General features: G+C 33.0%; 1 protein-coding gene across 1 annotated transcript; it reads right to left on the bottom strand.

Annotated features, from left to right (window-relative positions):
- Positions 1–6477: 6477 nt before the first annotated feature.
- Positions 6478–22289, bottom strand: LOC121370605 (zinc finger and BTB domain-containing protein 18-like). The gene is made up of 9 exons (XM_041495949.1): positions 22239–22289; positions 19212–19372; positions 17235–17496; positions 14096–14164; positions 13044–13778; positions 11676–11857; positions 10975–11110; positions 8837–8982; positions 6478–7425 (listed from the first exon to the last, which is right to left on the bottom strand). The coding sequence occupies exons 1-9, from the start codon at positions 22261–22263 to the stop codon at positions 7006–7008; spliced, it is 2136 nt and encodes a 711-aa protein (XP_041351883.1). The 5' UTR covers positions 22264–22289; the 3' UTR covers positions 6478–7005.
- Positions 22290–23530: the final 1241 nt, after the last annotated feature.

Here is a 23530-nt window from a genome sequence, read left to right on the forward strand (position 1 = left end):
TTTTTTTTTCAAGTTTATTATTTTTTATAATAATTTTTTACTATGTATGCAGATCAATATCTATGGATGCAACTTTCCGCAACATAGAATATGTTTATTGTAGGTAAGAATTCTTGCATGGCTTTGGCCATAGTTTATATCAAAATATTTATAATCAGTACGTTTTATGTTTTAATGCATATACTTTGTTGGACCATTTAGTAAGTTGACTGTCCTTACAACTGTGCTTTCATGTTTCTATTTGGAAGAAGTCTTTGCACAACTAACAATACTAATGCTAATTTCAGACCACCAACAATTTCTACCACTGTCCACTTGCTAGTCCGAGCACTCTTAAAACTCTATTCTCGTCGTACAACTCATTAGTTGTTAATCCGAGTGCAACTGTCGTAAGTCAGGAGTTGGGGAAATTACAACGGAATTGTTGAGTTGGCCAACTTCGTCGTAAGTTGACAGTGTGAGCCTCGCACTACATGTGTAACCATCAAATTGATTTCGATTCTTACACAAAATGAATTAAATTCAATCAATTTATGTTTAACCCAAATACATATCAGCCATTTGGGGTCAAACAATAGTAAGTACATAAACACAATTATTTATATTAAAATAAAAATTAGGTAAAACCAGTGTGAAGAGTTGTGTAACAAAAAATACAATGCAGTAATATGTTAAAACTGTATGGAAATCGAACTGTTTTAAAAACTTTAAAATTAATTGTGTGTGGAATTTAAAAAGATTGCAAAACATTCCTGTTGCTAAATATATCGTTTCCCCGTCGGCTTCAGATGATTACACTCCACCAAAAATGTGGGGCACAGTCAGTGTTCACACGGAGGAGGATGATTGTTTAAAATAAATGAATATGTCAAATATATATGGCCAATGCGGGCATGGCACGAGACTACATCTTTCCTGCACTGCCTGTAGGAGGACTGCCACTCCCAGGACTGGCTTGACTGAATGAAGCTTGTTCATGACCAAAAGTACTCTTCTATGAAAAACACTTGGATACTGCTTACTGGCTGCCATAGTGGTGTAATTGTCACCAGTTCTTTGGTAACCGGTTGTGTGTGAACAATTGCAAGGCTAGGTCTAGATGTACAGAACATTTCTACACATTGACTATTAACCTTCAAAAACCACACCATTATTTTCAACTATCAATTTTTTTGGCCAAATTAATTTAAAATTAGCTAGTTTGCCATTTGTCAATTGCAAATTTTAAACCAGAGTTAGTCCTAACTTTTTAATATTATGAATAGGTCATATGGAATCAAATCCAATATCCTACATGCATAGTGAATAGCGATTTTGCTTTCTGATTTTTGTATACGGACTGTTGATGTTGGCTTCCTAATTGAAAAAAAACCCACACAACAAAATAGATATTACAAGGTACATGTATTTTTTTTATTGTGTTCAAGAGATCAATATATACAAATCTGTAACAAAAGCCTTGTTGAAAAAAACATAAAATATTACATGTCACTGATTAACTGAAAAATATCTAATCCAGTGAAGCAATATGTTTTGCATACAAAAATGATAAACAGCTCAAGTCAAACAACATCTATTTTCTTAGATGTGCACACATTATTTTTATTGGAATGGAGTATACTTCTAAAATTTTTTTAACAAAATGAGACTTCCCTGTATTTTATCAGACGAGTTGACAGGTTATCATTTAATATGCCAAGCAGTAGTACCATCCAAAAAGTAATGTTTAATTTGTGACTCCAGTCATCAAAAGGTTTCTGTGAATTGGCAACATCTTAACACCAGCATCAAACCCAGGAGAGTCCCTTTAAAATTGTAAACAACACTTCTGTTTAATGTTAATCCAATGGTGTCAAAGGTAGACTCATTGTGGACTGAAACATAAGGAGTTGTGAGAGAGCTCATTCTATTTACATATTTATGAGGTTACAGCTCGATGAAATGGTTATGAAGTTGTTTTGTTTCTGGTATTAACAAGGATACCACTACCATTTTCCAGTGCAATAAATCTATTTTTCTGCGTAGAATATCAGTAACTGTATCACCTAGATGTTTATACTAAGTCAACTTCATTTGACTTCCTAATATATATTTTTTCATTGGAAGACCAAATCCAGCTTGGGTTATGTTCAAGTGATAAGATGACAAGAAACATTACATGTAGAGAATATTCCAAATAAGAATCTGTATTTAGTATGTAATTTGAAAAGTTGTTAGACTCTTCAACATTTTATGAGATGGAAACAACCAATAGTGACAGTAAACTCGGGTAAAAGAAAATATAATAAAGGCCAAATGCACTGCAGAATTTTATTATTTGCTTTAAGAAACAACTTGTAAAAACAGGACATGAATGGTTACTCTTACTCTTAAAAGTACATACTAATGTATGTAATTTATCAAAAAATAAGTTCTGAAATTTAAATAGAATTGGCAAATGAATGAGCTTGATATTCTACATGCATACATCAAATATCAGTTCTTACAACTTTGTCCAGTAAATATAATGATACATTTCCTTATGACGAGAATAGGAAGTTTATTACGTGAACAAGGAGACTACGTTATGTCCCCTGATATTTACTCAAACTTGTACTGTACACTAAAATAGTTGGATGTCGACTTAAAATAGCCAAGTTGTTCCAATGTTAATTTAGCTGGTGATAATGGGGATTTTAACAATGCAAATTATAATTCAATAGATGCTTCAGCATTTAATCTGTAACCACAAGATTAGTAAAAATAATAAAACTGTTATGTTTAAAAACATTTCACCCAAGGCCAGATTAATTTATGTAATGTTTAGTACATGTATTTTCATCAAAACCACTTAAGTACCACAAACTGAATTGTATCACTCAACAAATAGCAACACAATGCATTTAGTTAACATTAAGATAAGTTATAGCAGTTAAAAAGAAAAGCTCTTTAACCTAGACCTGTACCCAAAGGAACAATCCACTATGCTAGACATGTGTTCACTTTATGAAAGTGAAAAACTAAAACAATAATTAGACAAGCCTTGGTCTATAACATAATTTTAGATTTATTCAAAATTTATTATTATTTTTGGTGAGCCGACACAAATTATCAATAATATTACAATGTGAAATGCTTGTAGATATGCACATTAGTATATATACAATCATATATACAAACTTACAGTGATGAAAAAATAAATCCATTACAAAGGTAAATGAACAGAATAAATCTGAACATGATTAACAGATATATCACAGATCTTTGTAAATTTATTTTAGACAAGTCCAAACTAGACTGCATCTATAATGGAATGAACCACACATCCCGAAACAAAAATAGGCATGTATATAAAATAATAGAATAGCCAGAGAGAATGTTAACTACAATGAATGTTTAACAAACATTAAAGCAGATTCTGTCAATTACACAAATCATGTGGAGGTGCTACTTCTACATACTCCTAGCAAATCATGAACATTGATGTTTGGGTTTCTTCCTTCAAAGCTGGTCCAACCCTCTTAACACCAATTTTCTTTTGGGATCTTATTTGTCAATTATCTCTACACAGAAAAAACAGAAAGATTTATCAAAATATATTATACATGTATGCATGACCAGAAATTGCTCTAGCCCCTCCAGTAATTCTGAATCAAAAATATTATTGCTAATAAATCTTAAGGCAGAGATGAATTTTACTTGTAGAATGTAGAAAATTGCATTTGAGGATATCTAGTTTTCAAAATTTTACAGGGGGGTGCGTACCCCACAAAGCTCCCTAGAAACTTTGCTTTGTGCCCTCAATCTCAGTCACCCCAGTGTGTACTTGCTTCCACCATACCTGTATAATATTAGCTTTAACATGAGGAGTAATTAATTTCAATTTGTCATGACATGAGATGCACCATTATATGAAGGTAAAATTTTCATTTTTGGATTCTCCCCTTTTCAGTCTCAATGTAAAAATTCAGTGTCATCTGATAGTTTTATTATTAAAGTATGAATTCAAATATGATTTTGGTAATGTTTTGTAACAAACTGAACACATATAAAAAGAAGTATATAATATTCAAGAGTAATTAAAACATACAGGGCCAAATTCCAAAAGCTTGTTTATGTCTTAAACACATGTAACTACAAACATTTACAATGCTTAAACACCTGCGTTTAACAAACAGGCTTCGTAAATTCGGCCCACAATATCCAAATATAATTATACTAAATATACATGTAAATAAACACTTTCATCAACAATGAAGGCACTATGTACCATAAATGATCAAGTACATGTAGTATCTTACTATCAAAACCGACATTCTGACCTATTTACAGCAATGGTAGCAGTGAAAATTTTCTCTAGGCATCACTCACTGTAAGTGTAATTAACTGCAAATCTAATTTAGTTTATTATCTTGTTTTTATCTGTAAACTGACAGAATCTTGTACATTGTTCCAATTAATAAACATGAGATGTAATACTATCATCTGGTATTCACATTTACATGTAGTGCTGTCAAATCAAATAGTGGTTTCAAATCACTGTTTTGTTTTGGGGGGAGTTTTGGGGTGTTTTTTACAAAATACCAAACTCAAAATTCCACTGTTAAAAAGATTTAGAAGACACCAGTTTACCCAATATGGACAGTCATTTTGTGTTTAAAAGTGTGATGACCTAGAGCCTTTTTACTTTATTATTACAGTATTATGCATCACTTCACCAGTCTTTTAACTAGTTTTAAAGTCAAAATTGGGAGGCCATGCACAATGGTGATACAAAAATTCATACAACTGAATAATCTTGGATTCCATGTATCACAGTTTTCTGTGTTGTACTCATAATGGGTTGAATATAATTTAAATAGAGAATGTAATTTTTACATCCTTTCACATTTATGATACAGGTCATTTTATGTTATTTACACAGTATGGCTTGCAAACATACCTTGCATTGTTTATTGCGTAGCTGAAATTACTATGTACATTAACATGGCTTAAAGCAACATAAAATTCAAGTATACATTAATAAACAGAAATTCCCTATTGTATTAACTCAGCCTCTGCAAATGCCCACAGCTATCAGCAATGCCGCGGAGATTGCTGTGGAGGTTTCAATTCTCCATGGCACTTTTGTACTGTGAACTATTGGAAAATTTTTCCATGACGTTTATCATGGATAATTTCTTAATTGCAGGGGCTGTAACAGTACATTTTATTACAAAAACACTTAACTTATCAATATTCATATTTTATATGTTTTCTAATAACTTTTAATTTCTAATTAAACTATAGATCTGAAGGTGTCAAAAGGAAACATTGCACATAAAAATTAAGATTCTTTTCCCTGTTAACCCTATCTTTATTTGTAAAATAATACCTATAAAACCATAAATTGTATAATATTTACTAGATTGTTAATCATTAATATTAATAATAACTTGGATAGGCTATAGTCCCTCCCAGCATAATGAACATTGTAAATTTGTAAAGAAAAGTAAGTAAAAGTTTTTGGAAATAACAAAACCCCCACTATTTTGGTGTGCAATTCCTCAAGTGGGCAACATTTCAAATCCAGTTTAATAAAATAGTTAAATCAAAGAAACAACGATTAACTTTGAGTTATTAGATGTTTTATATATTTCTTTCATATTTCTATCACAAGAAAGAGACATTCGTAAGAAGTTTTGACCTTTCATTACAATAATTACTATCAGCAATCTTTCAAAATTTGTAATGTACCATAAACCATCAACTGTTGGTTCTTAGTTGATGATAACTGTTCTCAAAATATGTATTGTTATATGCATCTTTAGCTTCTTCACTAGATTTTGTGGAAATGAAATGTGCACATAATATACCAAAAAAAGGCATTAAGCAAAAAAAAAAAAAAAATTTAAACTAAGACTTTATACATATTATAAAATGATATACTTTAGTGAGGAAATTCAATGTTTATCAGGACAAACATATTTATAGGAAATATTAGAAAATGTGTCAACAAATATAAATGCAATCCAGTCCAGCTTGAAATTCAATATAAATTTGGGTGAAATACCAGTTTAGTATGAAAATGTGTATATATTTAATAAAATACTGCTAATTTAGATACATTTACATCTCCTCCTCAAACAACAAAAAATATACTTTATAAAGATACATTAACAGTAATATTGGGGTTTTAGAAATATTAACCAAATCTCTTCTCAACACCTGATAGTCTACAAATACTGGGGTTTAGTTATCTTGAATATACTCTCTTATTTTTCCTAAATCAGCCAATCTGACTTGACAGAGCCGTAGCTAGTGGTGGGGGCTTAGGAGGAAGTTGCCCCCCCCCCCCCATTTTTTTTACTGGTTATTGATACTGACGTGTTAAGTATGTAACCTCCCTGAAATGACTACAAAATGATATTTCAAAGACTCTAGATTTCAAAAAGCCCACTAGTGTCTTGTGCCTTCCATGCTCATTGATTCCATTAATTAATCTGTACCTCCCCCCCCCCCCCCCCCCGCAAAAAAACAACAACATAGCTACGACCCTGATTGATGAAGTATTTCTATTTTTAAACTGATGACAGTGTTTTGTAGTTTCATTCATTTTACTGGTCTTGCATAATAAATATTTTCTTTCAAAAACAACTGATTGCATAGAGAGAGGAATATTATGTACATAAATTCCTGTTGGTGCAAACCATAATTAATATCCCATAGCAGAAGGATTAATAAATGTAAATTGTACACAACTGAATTTTAATATTTTCTCCATATATACTTATTATTTAAGACAAAGCTTTTAAGTTTGCTCATTTTAACTGTTTTTAAACAGAAATACATTTAATTTTACTTTACCATATTATATTATTCATAATAAATGCTTTTCAAAAAGAAATAATCTCCCATAGGTTTGTAGTATGATCTTTAGACCAAAAATGATGAACGTTCTTGGGTTTGTTCTCAAAGACCAAGGCAATAATGAGCTATGCACCGGGAAAGAAAAGCACTATGAGTGAAGAGGTACACAGACAGACACTACGTGTTCACAACAATGCCAATGGGAACATACAAGCTTCCCTGTTGAGTGACTGGGGTTGTTACATAAGCTGTCGTAGAGTTACTCTGAGCTATGTAGTTGTGCATGCCCATGCTGAGCGAAGACTCTGATTCTGTTTTTGATGCTGCACTACACATTTCTTCATCGTCATCCTCGATATCATCATCGTCATCGTCATCATCTTCATTATTACCTGGATCAGTTGGTGATCTCATTTTATACGGCTTAGTCCGAACTTTCTGAAACTCTTCCTTACTCATCATCTGAATGCCATTTGCAGTCAACAGCTTGCCATGTCGTGTTTTCAGGTGCCTCTTGTACGTGTTGCGGGTCTTGAATTTCAGGGGACAGTCCATACACTCAAAAGGGGTTTCACCTGTATGACGCCTCAGATGTTCCTGAATATATATTAATTAGTGTTTAATTATAAACACCTTATTATTTTATCAGTCAGGCTACAAATTTATAACAACAAAATGAGCTACAAATGAAATATTATGTTAATGGAATGTTAGTATACTGATACCTCATCTGTGACCATTATGAGTCTAACATATAGTGATTGTAACACCTTGCCTTTAGAATGAGAGAAAAAATCTACTGCCTCCTTGCAGCTACTCTTGTCAATTAGCAGTATTTCATCTTTTATACCACCTTGATATACCAGAAATAGTTGGCCTAAGATAAAATTCAAATGGGTCAGTTTACTATCAGAGATCATCCATTGACCTGTCTCACTGCAGATGAGTACTTTATGAAGTGAATGGCCCATTATCAATCTTTATCATTTTATGGAAGATTTTCAAATGATACTGTTATTAAAAACAAGTTTGCAAGTTGAAAACAAGAGACAGCGTTGCATCACAGCTGTGAAGTACGTATCACTGATGACATGTTAGTTGTTGACATGACCGCCACCATACACAACCCGACTAAACAGATAAAAAATAGTTAAGACTGTTTGTAACATTAAAGCACTGATTATGATGTCAAAACATATAACATATATCTAGGGGAAGAAAGGATTTTTTCTTTCCCTAGGGAAAGATCATTTTACTTTCTCCACTTCTCTCTGCCCATATGGGTAATAAACAAATCATTCTACTAAGAATTTAGCGTATTAGTTTATTTTATTATGTTTGCCTGTATGCAAATTACTTTTGTTTTGTTTAGCTTTGTAGTCAACCCACTTAAAGAAGTCTTGTTAATAGTAATCTATGCATAAATGCATAGTAGTTGGAGTAATACACAGGTAAGAGTTAAAATGAACAACTGTTACAGAAGGTATAAATACACGTAGGCTATAATGTACAAGAGTGCCATGTTGCAATATATCTTGCCTGTCAATTCATCACATAACCATGACTTTTTACTTGCCTGACAATTCTTCATCATATAACCATGACCTTTTACTTGCCCGACAAATCTTCATCACATAACCATATCCTTTTACTTGCCTGACAATTCTTCATCACATAACCATGACTTTTTACTTGCCTGACAATTCTTCATCATATAACCATGACCTTTTACTTGCCCGACAAATCTTCATCACATAACCATAACCTTTTACTTGCCTGACAATTCTTCATCATATAACCATGACATTTTACTTGCCTAACAATTCTTCATCATATAATCAAGACCTTTTACTTGTGCAATCTCAAGTGTGCTTTTGTTCTATTATCAATCTAGAGTTTCTACGAAGTCTGGCTAACATAATAGATGTGTGTGGGATTTTTTGTTGTTGTGAGAAATGAAGCAAAACCTTTCAAAAGTTGATTTCACTTCATTCATTTGAATACAAACCTTGAAATGACTTGGATGTCTGAACTTGCGGCCACAATCCTTGCAAGTGAATCTGCTCTGGTTGTTGTGTATTAACATATGGTAGTTGAGACTGTGCTGCCTTGTAAATGTTGTGTTACAGATAAGGCACACAAATGGTTTAATTCCTGAAAATACAACAAACAATTATACAAATATCATGGAGACTTTTGTTTAATATTTATTTGTTTTTTTCAGGCTTTTTCAAGTTAATGTTGTTCAATGCATTGCATAAAGCAAATCATGAAATCTTTATACTGAAAAAATAAGGTGACAGAATAAAAACAAGTAACATCCTGCTAGTGCTATAACTCATTTACTTTGGTTTTAACTCTTTAAGTCCAATATAGTATAATTACAAAAATTAATTTTAATGTCTTTGTAACCATAACCCAAAAACCCATTTATTCATGAGTTTTCAAAAATTATTTTTTGTTTTTAACAAAAGTTAAGGAGTTTGTTTAAATTTAAGTTTTTGTTTAACACCACCACTAAAGCACATTGATTTATTAATCATCAGCAACATTTGGTAAACATTTAGTCTTAGAGAGGAAACCTGCTAAATTTTTTTCATCAGTTCCAAGGGAGGGAATACACATTAGTCTGGTTTCATGTATTTTCTACTTGTTTAATATTCTTGCTTATTAATCATTAATAGAGGCTTAAATACAGAGTTCGACAAATCCGCTAGCCCGACGCCCGTGGCTAGTGGTTTTTAAGTTCGGGCTAGTGAGAACCGCAAAACCACTAGCCCGCAGGGCTAGTGGTTTCCACCCCCCTCCTTATCGCTCGATCGTGGGTTTTTTGTGTTTTTGTGTTTTTCTCTCGGCTGATATTTCGTTTAATAAATTTGATTGTGACGTTTGTCATCGAATAATATCAACAACGCAATCAGTATATAATGATAATCCACTTGAACTAGGTCTGCAAACTGCAGTAACATGCTATCTCTACATCGCCACAGTTACAGCATGCATTGTTTACTTTTCCCTTTCAAGTTTCTGGCACAGGAAATAAGTTTAATGACATGCGTGTTTTGATTGGTTGGACACGTCACGTGGTAGTTAATCTCGCACATATGAACTTGGAAATCTCGCACTTAAGAACTTGGAAATCACCAATTGCGACGACAGGTTAATCTCAATCAAGTAAACCCCGGTCATGCTTTGAATTTCAGTGTTTGTTTTATTTACCTGTTGTTTTCTAATTTTACACTTCGCTGACATGTGGTTATCGGCAATCAGGAAAACAATTTACTTTAATGGTAACGCACATGCAATGACTCTGCTTGACCTATTTGTGTATCGGTCTGGATAATGCGTCACAGCTGCCGATACAAGATGATACCTTTTTTGTTCATCAATTAACAACGGATTAGATGTCGCCGTTATATTCTTTTGATATCGGTCTGACACGGGATAATGCCCAGTATTTGAGCAATTGGCATCACCGTTCCTGGCGACATAAATAGTAGGGCCCTAAATGTATAACCCACTACCGAATACACTGAACCATCTATTACCGTGTGTCACACTGTCATACCCTCATTTAAATTTAATTATTTTGATAGTGGGTTTAGATATCAACCATGAGTTTGCTCAATTATTTTTCCCCTGGGGGAGGGCAAACGCGAAAACGCGAATGACGATGGATCACACGTGACAAAAAAACAAACGTACAACACGACAAAAAACTGAAAGTTACAACATGATTTAAGTGTTTGTTTTATTTTACTGTTATACTCGTAAATGTGTAATGTTACAAAAAAATGTATAAAAATCCAGTTATAATTGATCAGGAATTTGGGCTAGTGCTTTATCTTGGTGGGCTAGTGGTTTTCACAAACCCACTAGCCCTGTGGCTAGTGACTTTTCAAAACATTTGTCATACTCTGTTAAATAGCATGAACCTTTTTTATTTCAAAATATTCACAGGTCAGTGTATAATGTGTCTTAAATTATTTACTCAACATACAAAATTATATGGTAACAAAACTTAAACAAAGAACAGAAAATAGAAAGATGGGATGTCCATACAAACATCAGTAAACCGGACAAACAATGTAATAAGAGTAAAAATAGGACTATGTATTTAGATGTATGTTGCATGTAATATCCTACCTGCATGACTTCGGTAGTGGTACATTAGCGTGGCACTGGCTGTGAATGTTTTACCAAGACAGATCTTACACATCAGAGGAAGTTTGTCATCCTTTTTTCTACCTTTTAATTCTCGAATACATTTTAAGGCAATTTTCTGAAGAACAAAAAGTATATTTTAAAATAATATTTAAACATTAAAAACAAAATGTATATTCTATTTCAGACTTATGTAGTGGTGTAACGGTATAATTTACAAACTAAATGTGACAAGAGAGTGCCAAGTACAAATATATGATCGAATACTGTTGGCAGACTATAAACATCTATAATACCAATGATTTGTTTTGCTTAAAACGTAATCGGCATATGGCTTTTACCCCTCCCCAAACCACCTTCAAACCACTGTTTTAATTGTGAAAAACATTAATATATATATATATATCACCCGTCGCTTACAAAATACTTCAAACTAATCATAAATATCCTTAATATTTATGCTGATCACATATATATTCTACCTGGGTGTAAATTTTGCATTAGTTTAATATTTAAAATACAACTTAGTTTACAAAGTACTTAATTTCATTCTAATTAAATTATTTTCAAGTCATGATCAAAATTTAAAATATTCTTTTTAAAATTGGAAAAAAAAGAAAGATGATAACCCTGTCAATGTGCATGTACTTGACTGAATATTTGCAAGACAATGAAAAACACACCCGTTCACATTCAACAATTGCCATTTCAGTTGACAGGTTTGAAATGTCTGGTACTGGTAATTGTTTCTTCCTCTTCCTGGGACTTACGTCTTCCTCACCCTCACTAAAAGAGGCACTTTCTTCTGGAATGCTTATTCTGCCAGTCTTTGCAACTTGTGACTTTGGCATTGGTGGATATGGACCTAGAAGATATGATAAAATAGGTCATGCTATTTTTATTTCAAAATGTAATTGAATGGGAGGAAGGAGTTTCTCCTATACTTTGTTGCTTTCGTGTTAAAGGGACATTCCTGAGTTTGCTGTAATGTTTAAGATGTTATCGACAAACAGAGACTTTTTAACAATTGTAATTAAATATCAAATATATTTTTCTGCATAAAATATTAGTGGCTGTATATTAAACATGTTTCTGATCATTCTAATATTTGTACTGGGTTAAATTTCATTTTATTTCCTAAAATATCTTTTTTTCGTACATACAAAATTATTTGAAGACGAAATCCAGTTTGGGCTTCTTACAAATATTAAGAAGACCAGAAACACATTGAATATACAGACACTGATATTCTAAACAAGAAAATATATTTAATATGTAAGTTTAATCGTAGAAATATTTTGTAAGTCGGAAATATCTTACAACGCAGCAAACTCACGAATGTCCCTTTAAACATAAGTCACTGCAAATGTGAAACTTATCAAGCTTTAGCTGGCACAAAGTTAATTTTACTGGCCATTGTGTTCTATGGTGTAAAGCACTAACTGTTTTATGACATCCTAGCATAAAAAATGTATCAGCTCTTGGATGTCTAATAGTAAATGGGAGGAAAATTCTTAAAACTAAATTAATAAAATGGTATAAAGAGCTGTGAAGTCACATACATGAAAGATAAAGTTAAACGTCTGTTTTATTTAATGACACCACTAGAGCGCATTGATTTATTAATCATCAGCTATTTGATTTCAAACATTTGGTAATTTCGACATATGGTCTTCGAGAGGAAAGCTGCTTGAATTTTCTATTAGTAGCAAGGGGTATTTTATATGTGCCATGCTTTACCACTGGGCTACATCCTGCCCCATATACATGAAAGAATGCATAAAGATGTGTGAATAAAATAGTAAAAATAAATAAAATTGACGTTTGCAATATTTACCCAAAGAGGGTAAGCTCGGCTAAAATCCATATCGATGAAATTCCCTTTTATAAGGATGCTACACTAAAATACTTTTGGATTCAAATACTTACATCTATATAATACTACTATTATTATTGTGGATGGTCTATTCTATAACTAAAAACACTAAAGATTGCAGTTCTAAAGGAAGATTACTCCCACTTTCTAGATGAATAGGTTAAATAATACTTACGTTCTCCTGTATGCCCTTCTTCTTCAGACTCGCTGCTGTATTCATTAGGGTTGATTATTTCTTCAGCACTAACCATGGGCGTTTGTGCATTAGGTGGAGGTGCCACTGAGTACAGTAGGATTGGCTTCGGTGGCTTGCCGGTCCGAATTGGATCAATATAAGACACATTTCCACCCACATCAATAATGCTGGAATCGTCATCGTCATCAGATGATGAATCAGAATCCATACTGATGTTTTCTATGCCACGTTTTTTGCCAAAGATTGTTGTGTAACAGTGGTCATGGTGGGGTTGAGTCCTGTTAAGTAGCTCAATGATGAACTGTTCATTCTCTTCAATGCGTCGTTCTGTGACTCCAGGCAAAGAAATATCACTGCTGGCAGTATCACCATTTCTTATTCTTTTACGATGAGTTAAGTGTTTTGACTTGCTACCACTGTCCGCAGTGTGTACATCACTTAGTATAGACTTTTTATGTGCATACCGTTTTGCCATCGTCTGTTTATTTGGAGAATCAAACTGTGAATTTTTTCTTCTTTTTAGGGAATTTTCTTTCACTTCTTCATAACTTACGAAAGTGTTCTGTTCAGAATGGTCTTTGCTTGCAAGAACTGGTTTGAGGCCTAATCGTTTGCATGGCTTCAGACCTGTAAATCTGGCAACAGGGTTCACATTTTTCTTTGTGCTTGGGTTACTTAAATTTGCACCACCTCTTCTCTTTTTAATACTGCTATCTGAACCACAAACAATGATAGTATCATAATTGAAATAACTGCATCTTACAAAATAAATTGTTATAGAATTTAGGACTAAAGCAAGCATTAGTTATAAAAAGAACTATTGATTAGTTATCTTTCAAAGGATAATAAGAAATTTCTCATTTAAAAATTAAAAAACAGCTGCAAAACCAATATATGAATTACATGAAAACTGTTCAACAGAGACTCATAATTTGGTCTGTTATTAAAATAAAGCTACTAAAATAGATGGAAGAAAAAATTAATGACCTGCTAAAAAAGGGTTTTATTAAAAAATTAAACTGATTTGTTACCCAGTGCTTTCTTTTTCTGGACTCGAACAGGTACAGCAGTGAAACTAAATGGTTCTGTTCTTCCAGGATCTACAAATAGACAGTACTTTTGTATTATTTTTTTTTTTTTATCCCACTGCCCCCTTTGCTTTTCACTCCTTTGAATTCCAACCTCATTTCTTCCCAATGTGGCAACTCCTCCTATCTTTCAACTTCCACATCCAAGTCCTTGTCTCTTCAACCGCAACAGGTGCTTGTCTCTTGTGGCTATCCATGACACACACTGTCATTTCCATCAGCTTTTAGTTGTAGGCTTAGTCTGACCACTTCAGAGTGTGTTCAGTAGTAACTTCTGGCATTGTTAAGAGGCACTTGTAACCACCTACTAAGCTCCCCTACAACCGGCGGTCATTACTTAGTGCCATGGGTCAGACCAGTCTTATTAGTGGCAGAGGATGAGGATGCCAGATGGATGCGAGAAAGTACACAGAGACTGCACCTATGGATGAAGTTGAGACAGGTAGGTGATGGTGTGGACTGCTAAGAAGACAGAATTGGAGGAAACTGACAGACAGGGTCAAAACAGATTGAAATCATGGGAGAAATTGGAAAGTAGTTTTTTTTACATTAAGACAATGAGAATGGTAGGCAGAGGGTGATAGATAACAAAAATGGGAATGAAAGTGTAAGCCAGCTTTGATGGGATTTGAATCACTGTTGTCAGCTTGATTGTCCAGCAGCTTATCCACTAGACCATGGACCTCACACAAACAATAATTTAATAGGAAACAATGCATCAGCAAGGCAATATGTCCAATTAATAAATCACAATATAACACCATACATTTTGAATGAAAACAGCTCTTAATTTAACTTAAACAACAAAATCCCTATCATGCTTAAAACCATGAGAAGGCAAGGCATAAGGGAATCTTATACAACTCAACAGCCCTCTACATTGCGACTAATTTGGTTGCATATGCAACACTTTGTTTTTCATCTGGCAACTAAAACATTTTATACTATCTATACAAAAATAGAAGTTGGTGCCATCTGGCTCCTACAGGGCATAGAATTTTAATTTTTTAGACAACCAATATATCATTCGTCTGGTTTTAGTGTCTACACAAACAATTTTCTCCAGTAGTTAAAATACACATGAAAAGATTAATGGGCAACGATATTCACACGAGCGATTTTAGTAGCTTTTCTCCTATCATAAATACGAAAATATACTAGGAATAACTTAAAAGCTACCAGGCGAAAATAAAAATTAGGTTTGTTTGTCCTAACCCGACCGACCCACGAAAATCGACTCGTGTCCAAATCTTTTTTGACCTCTTTTGAAGAATTTTTTTTTTTTAATATTTAACCAGTTTCAATTTAGGCTTAAACAAGTATAATATTTATCTGTAGATGATATTTTGTCAAACATTATAAATCCTGGATATAATTTAACAAAAATTATTAACGTTAGCTTCGATTCGTTAAAAATTAGAAATCCTGTAAAATGCTATTCATAGTAATGAGAACTTGATTTTCCCGCGACGGTGGCATGAGATCTCGCGCACCGTGGTGCATGTTTGTAATACATGGTACATGCTCTTGTGAAAGGCAAAATGGGTTTTAAACTAAATCAATCTAAAGGTAGCTGCATTGGTACCTTTGCATAAGCCAGATGAGGCTATGTATGGGTATACTTTGACAGTCACAAAGTTAATATTAGCGGTCATTTTGTCCAACATTAGGTACAGTCGCTAGACTAACATCGCGTTTGCTATTAATAGACACGATTCAGTCCGAATGAACCTATAGGCCTACAAGTGTTGAACTCCACGGAAAATTCGTAATCGGCCGACTTATTCCGAATGGCTTGGAATAGCGGTGAGAGATATTTTCATGACACCTGTCTTTAATTTGTTTAACATATTTTGTTTTCATCAGTGTCATTAAATTGCATCAGTATATAATACAATATTCTAAGAAACTACCATAAAGGTTCTGTGACGTTCTTCAAGCATCGAATATCTTGACGTCAGGACTGAGAATTTCAGCGAAGTACCTTAAATTGTAAATATGTCAGTGGCTTGCTAATTATGCAGGTAGCATTTTATAACGAAAGTACATGGATACATTGCATCTTTCTCACACTGGCAATGTAGGGTTATTTTCTTCCAAAAACAGTGATTTTTTTTTTTACAAGATTTTCTGACGAACGATTACAGTTTTTGCACGAACGATCCATCGTTCATGTTGATACTGGTTTGGCATATGCCATTATATGTGGCACTCACTACCTTATTGCCATAAACAATTCTTCCACTTGACAAAGCTCTACATTTCCATTACAACAAATACTTCTAAGTCTAGGTCAAAATTAAGGTAATTCAAGGATGTAAAGTTTTCATAACTTTTGTCACCTTATTTGGTCATTTTTGTTTTTCGGACAGGGACACACTTCCAAGAAACAAAAACAAACTTATGCGGTTTATATCTGAATGAAACATTCACCACAAAGAAACTGGGGTTATAATCCCCTGCACTGTTCTTGTGTACAAATAAGAGGTAGACAGAATGCACAATTTGAAAACCTGAACCTTTTTGTCATTCATTATTCTCATGAAATGTACAGGGCTTCTAGAATTTTATAAAAATCCACTAGCCATGGGATCAATGATTTTAAAAATGTACTAGCCATGATTAAAAATTTACTAGCCCTACTTTAAATAAATACAATTTTACTAATAGTAATAATCAGATGTGTCGCCTAAAGAGGAAGATTTAGCTTAAAAATCCTTAGAAAGAGGGGGCAGGATATTCATATTTACAAAATGCAGCATTTGACAAGGGTTTTTTTCAACTAGCCGTCGGGCTAGTTATAGTAATTATTTACTAGCCCAACACTGAATATCACTAGCCATGGGAGTGGGGGCTACCATAATCTAGAAGCCCTGAATGTATGGTTGACTCATTGAGGGTTTTTTTATTGTGAATGACATGAAAAACAACATTGCCTAAAATAATTCAAAAACTCTCTGTAACCCATATAAAAAGCCAAATGTTGAAGCAGAAAAAAACCCCAATGCTGACATGTAAAAGAAAATTTAAAAGATCAGTGCATTTCTGTCAAGTAAACTGTTTTAACCTTTTAATATCTTACCATTTGCATCATCAATAAGCTGTTCTATGTGACTCAACAGATGGGTTCTTATCTTCAACCTAGCCTTTGATTCATTACCAAAACTTGAAAAGGAGTCCTTGCATTTTTTGGGCATCAAACAACATGTGTATGTATAGTTGCGTGTCATTTCATTGCAGACAAGGTCTGCAAACAAGTTGATGAGAACTTTGTCCGACAGAGTTTGTATCTGGTCGAGGTTCAGCAAATCCAGTGACTGAAGGTTTCTTTTACTCACAGGTACCTGATGGAAATAAAAAAACATGTAATTACAATATTAAAGTGTCAAAGAACCACATTTTAATATACAATTCGACAACATAAGCTTGTTAAGCATTACATATTGTAGTAGAACAGATATATGCAATATGATGTACAGGTATATGTAAAACGTGACTTAAATAAAACAATTTTTCTTCAAACATTCATATTTTTTGTTCAGTTACAGTGATGTCATTGAGATATATATCTGGTGAAAACATAAAGAGTACGACACAGGGGTGGAGAAAATCTTTAAATTCGGACAAAAACGATAGAGATATTAGGGCAAAATGTGCTAACCTGAGGTCTTTTTACTATGTATTTCCATCATTGTAACTGCAAAATTAGTTGAAATCCGTGTAAAAATGCGTTTTTAAAAATATGAGAAATGCATTTTGTGATATTAAAAACACCAGGATGGCCAAAAACACTTCGAATGTATGGAAATGGATAATGGGAAATTCCACGAAAAATTATACCTCTGGAGTGAAATTTTTTCCCTCTGTTATGCCTTTATTTTTCATGTAGAATTATTTGTTAATAATCAATAAACCATAAAATACTCAGGTTTTAAATCAAAAATGTCATGTGACCTGGTGGCCATCTTTAATTTGTGCTATTTCTTCCTAAGAATAGAACCCAAATTGCAATGAAATCTTTTTTCAAAAATGTCATTAAAATTTAATGAATATGATAAAGGTAAGTATTGCATTTTGTTTGTAACATCTTAATGGGTTTAGACTGGCTGGCATCAATGGTGCAACTGCACAAGTTAGTAGGGGGGGAGGGGGGAGAATTGTGAGAACCTGATGTCCTAAAATGCAATTTCTTGCATTCTACAAGTAAAATTCATCATGACAAATGCATGTATATGCTTATTAAAATAATAATAATAATTTAGGAATAGGGTTGGGAAATGGGGGATTGACCCCCAACCCACCACCCTGAACATGCCCCTATTGTTAGTTTTTTTTAATTCCTTTAAGATTTATGTATTTTTTACAATTTAGATGAAGCAGTTGCCAAAGATAAATATTTTATTTTTAAAATATGTTCTTATTAGTTTTTATGATTCGCAAATGTTACGTCAGTTACTTTTAGTGTTACGTCAATTACCCATTAATAAAAAAGTTTATAAAAAATTCCTTGTAGAAAACTTAAGTTCTCTTGTTCTAGTGATCATAGATTACCTGTGTACTGCATATTTTTATATATACCTGAAAACTTGGTGCTTCAGATTCAGAGAATTTTGGCAAGTTCAAAGACATGTCAAATACATAACTTTACTTTTTTTGTTGCGTCAGTTACCCAAACTTCATTTCATTTGTGATTGTAGTTGTGCTGAGATTGTATGCAATGAAATTTTCTTTTGACATGACTTTGTTACAACATATTTGTTTCAATCAAAAACACTCTTAAGAATTTTATTGAATACTTTAAAAAGAAAAAAAAAATCAAGATGTTAAAAAATCTTTGAATGTTGCATCAGTTACCGTGGAATTGCCCTAATCTAAACCATAAAATCTTAAGTAAAGTATGATTTCAGTTATCAAAAACGGCTACAATAGTCAAAAATATGCCTTAGTGTTTAAAAATTAGGGTATGTCCCTTTAATTGAAATACTTGGAAACAAAAGTAAATAAAAGAGAGACTATTCATGGAATGATTGTAAATTATATCAATAACAGGTGGTTATACTCGTTTGGATGGAGAAAACTTGGGTTCTTTTTGCAGTGTTGCCGATGCAACTTGAGCAAGAACATCCAGTGACATATATGTCTTTTCTTCATTTTCACTGTCACTTGAATTGTTTTCTTCCTTTTTAATCCTGCCATTTGTTGCTCTACTATTTGGATGTCCTGCAAAAATAAGTAAGTTAATTAAATTGACAAAAAATCATGATCAATTTAAAAATATTTTAAATACACAATATATACTTTTTGGGTTAAGTTAGATTTTCAAATAAGTACCACTCCCTACTCAAAAATTATGTAATGTTCTTTGTTAGTATGCAACACATTTACACCCCATTTTTCACTTTCACAAGGTGTATGCCATAACACATGACCAGCATTACTTAGTTTTCTGTTTGCACCTTAAAAATTTATGATAATATGCATCAATAATGCATAAAATCTAAAGTGTAATAAAATCCATAACATTCATCACAATAATACGAACCTTTCATTATAATATGCAATACTGTATCTATTCACAAGACTGATTACACAAGAAGTTGTGATAAGGTATTGAGAGTGTGCAGTTATCACTCACTGTCTGGTGTGTTATCTATAGAAGAGAGGTGATCTTTACCATGGCATATGGTTCCAATGCTGTAAGAGGACTGCCATTTTTAGTTTGCCAGTAGGCCTACATGAGGTAAAAACTTTTCTATAGCTTTTGTATAGTCCATTTGTGTCAAAAGGGAACCAATGAATTGGCATATAACTCTATAATGAATAAAGTTAAAATTCATACAAAAATATATCACTAAGTTTCAAACCCATACCAACTTGAATAAAAAACAAAACAAAAACAAAATCAGTGTAAATAAAGGTTTCTTTACAAATTATCAAATTACAAAGTGCAGAGACTAAATCTTATTATTTACAATGCAGGCATAAAGGCAACTGATGGAATGCAAGATTCTACCTTTAATTTCAGTGTACTGCATTATCCTGTTTCCCTTTTGATCATATGTATGTGACCTAGTTGTTTTGAATCATTTACAGATTTACCATAACAGACTTTTTTTTAATAGACTATTCAAATAAAGGACAAAATACCATCTTTAAGTTTAAAGTTTAGTAAAGCTTTCTTAATTTTTTGTCAGGAAAAGCAGTAACAACTGTGTGCATACTTAGACATCATAAGAAAGTAAATACTTTGTACTTAGAAATAATATTTTTTGCGTTTCAGCAACCAAGTAATTGTTCTTTATAAAAATGGAAGCCACATTGTTTTATTGACCCACTAATTTCATCTAAATAAAAATAAATTCCATACACTAGGCCCTCATCTCTCTCTCTCTCTCTCTCTCTGTCTCTCTCTCTCTCTCTCTCTCTCTCTCTCTCTCTCTCTCTCTCTCTCTCTCTCTCTCTCTCTCTCTCTCTCTCTCTCTCTCTCTCTAGTTACTTTGCATACTTCAGATATATTGTTAGTGGCGGATAAAAAATTTCAATACCCAAATTTTGGTATTTTGAAATTTGCTCGGTATGGTAAATCGGTGTTGACATGAATCCGATACTGAATGGTATATATGGTATATTGTCCAGCTCTACCTCGCATAATGATGTGATGTGAATAGGCATGTGAGGAGATGTGTTGTATTTCATGCTGTGCTTTTGTAAGTTATGTATTTATTGCATCAATACATTATAGTCTGGGGTCGAAACTAACTTAACTCGGTCCGGTAAACTGCAAATTCTGGAGTACGGACAATTGCTCACCAGACAATTTCTCACCAATAAAGTGAGAAATAGGACAATTGCTCACCTTTATTTTTCATTTTAATTTTTAAAAAAATTTAAATAAAAATTTCATTTCCAGTAACAACATCTGTGAATCATGGAACATTGGATTCCAGAGGCTGGTTGGCCATCAGCACCCTTCTGTGTGGACAGCTATTGACTGTCTACGCATCCTCATCCTCCAACATCAGCGAGGTGAACCACCTAGGAAGAGAGTGAAGAGGTCCACTCAGCAGATGCAAAGCAGACTGCAGAATTTGTGTCTGGAGTTTGCTGATGGAAATAGGAGACTGGGAGATTTCCTTCAGAACATCTCGCACAATATTCTCGCACAATACTGGAAATGAAATTTTTATTTAAAAAAAAATATTAATTAAAATGAAAAATAAAGGTGAGCAATTGTCCTATTTCTCACTTTATTGGTGAGCAATTGTCCGGTGAGGTATTGTCCGGTGAGCAATTGTCCTACATTCGCAAATTCTATCAAACTAAATTAAAATTTGCTGTACCAAACATGATCATAAAGTATAAATTATAAACACAGACAGGATGGCATGGAAAAAAAAGGATTTCCCGGTCCGTAATGATGTTGACTGGCAAAAATCTGCAGTATTTCGACCACTGTTAGTAAATGTTTTTACATTAACATCTTGCAATGCTTGCATTAATTTTTATGAGTTACAGTATTTAAAATACATGCAAAAGATAATGGTGGTATGCAACCCAAGACCATACTAGTCACCAAAACCCCAGCTAGTTAACAAATATTACTTCCAAGTATTAATCTAATACAAACTCATTTTAAAGTGTGCCAATAAGTTTTAAAACACTATTCAGTGCAGGAAATATTGTAATAACAAAATAATTAGTGCTCTACATTTCGCGCCCAAAAGTTCCTGATAGGTCTACCCGTCCGCCATGTTTATTTCGTCGTCTGTCATATTTATAAACTTTTATATCCTGTGATAAACCAGTCAAACGATCTATCAAAGTAACACAATGTTTTGGTTGCGCCAGGCTATACTATATATCATTAGTCAATTCTAAATATCCATTACGTTTATTTCACGAACTTGTTTTAACGTTTTATCAAAATGGAAACAATGTAATACATATTACAACTATGGTAGCAGCCGACGCAGTAGTCCAATGGTATTTAGAAGATATAACATTAATTAATTTAATTTAATATATAGCAGGTGATAACAATGGGGTGCTAAGCTAAATAACAAGTAAAGGTTTTAATAGAATTAACCTCCTTTAGGACTTTTTTGAGACATCTTTCCCTTTTGTCGAGTTGTCGCCATCTTCAGTCTCGTCTGCTATAATAAATTCCTGACACCATAGTCAATAGGGTACGTCCATTAAGGTATGATAAAAATAGAAATTAAACAACAATTATCAAATGTTTTTTATTTTTATTTGCGACATTTAATTCAAACATTAATAGGGAATATTTTAGTATACTGCAAATTAATAAATTAAATAAACTAGGTTAGCAAGGGAAAACCATTTGCGAACAAGGTACGTTTTTGTTGACCCAATTAAAAATATCAGACTGGTTTCTCTCGGGTTTTTTCCCGATGTTGCGATTAACACTGAAATACCACGAAACTCAGTAGATTTTGTATGACAAATAAGTACCATTCTATTTTTGTTTTAAGCAGACGAAATAAAAAGTAAAGTGTGTTTTATTTAACGACGCCACTAGAGCACACTGATTTTTTTTATCTTATCATCGGCTATTGGGCGTCAAACATATGGTCATTCTGACACTGTTCAGACGAAATAAAGTATTGTAATTAAAATGTAATCCCAATAATAATGTCAATGTTTTAATCATTTATTGGTAGATCCAACCAAATTATTAACTAGAAATTAATGAGGTGGGTTTAAACCCCTTTATGATTCAAACTGACTAGTGGCTATAAATGATGTGTGTAGTGGTAAATGTAGTCCTTCCCGGTGCAATATATACGTCGGTTTTTTTGTTGGTGTTTGTTTTGTTGTTGTTTGTTTGTTTTGTTGTTGTTGTTTTTTTTGTTGTTTTGGGGTGTTTTTTTGTTTGTTTTGTTGGGGTTTTTTTTGTTGTTGTTGTTTTTTTTTTTTTTTTTTTTTTGGGGGGGGGGGGTACTACGTTAGGCACTAAAATCTGTTCATTTTCGAATCGATTGTTTTTTTTTGGGGGGGGGGGGGTCAAATAAAACTGAAATTATTTTCCAAAAAACCCTATTGTTTATTTTGTTTTAACACCGTTATTTAACAAAATAAAGAGCAGGCAAAAGAACTGTTGGCTTTTCGGTGTTGAAAAGATATCGATAACGTTTTCTTGCCATATCGAATTTAATATTGAATGCCTAGGTAAACTTCGCCGTATTGAAATAAACTCGATGATAAACTTAAAATCATTGAAAGTATTTAAAGTATATAAGCAAACGATAAACTATCTTAAGTCAAATTTTTTTTTTATTGGATTATTAACTGTTGGATTCATCTTCAATACATATATATAAATACGAATGTGACACGGCAACAAAAGATTTTGTA

Source organism: Gigantopelta aegis, chromosome 4 (assembly GCF_016097555.1).
Source record: "Gigantopelta aegis isolate Gae_Host chromosome 4, Gae_host_genome, whole genome shotgun sequence".
Lineage (NCBI taxonomy): Eukaryota > Metazoa > Mollusca > Gastropoda > Neomphalida > Peltospiridae > Gigantopelta > Gigantopelta aegis.

What these genes read in the sequence shown, in the direction of transcription:
- LOC121370605 (XM_041495949.1), bottom strand. Translation starts at nt 22,263, where the DNA reads ATGTCTCAAAAAAGTCCTAAAGGAG. An exon ending in AGTTTTCTCCATCCAAACGA is followed by an intron (nt 17,497 to 19,211) that starts GTATAACCACCT and finishes TATTTCCATCAG; the next exon opens with GTACCTGTGAGTAAAAGAAA. An exon ending in AGAAGGGCATACAGGAGAAC is followed by an intron (nt 11,858 to 13,043) that starts GTAAGTATTATT and finishes CATATCTTCTAG; the next exon opens with GTCCATATCCACCAATGCCA.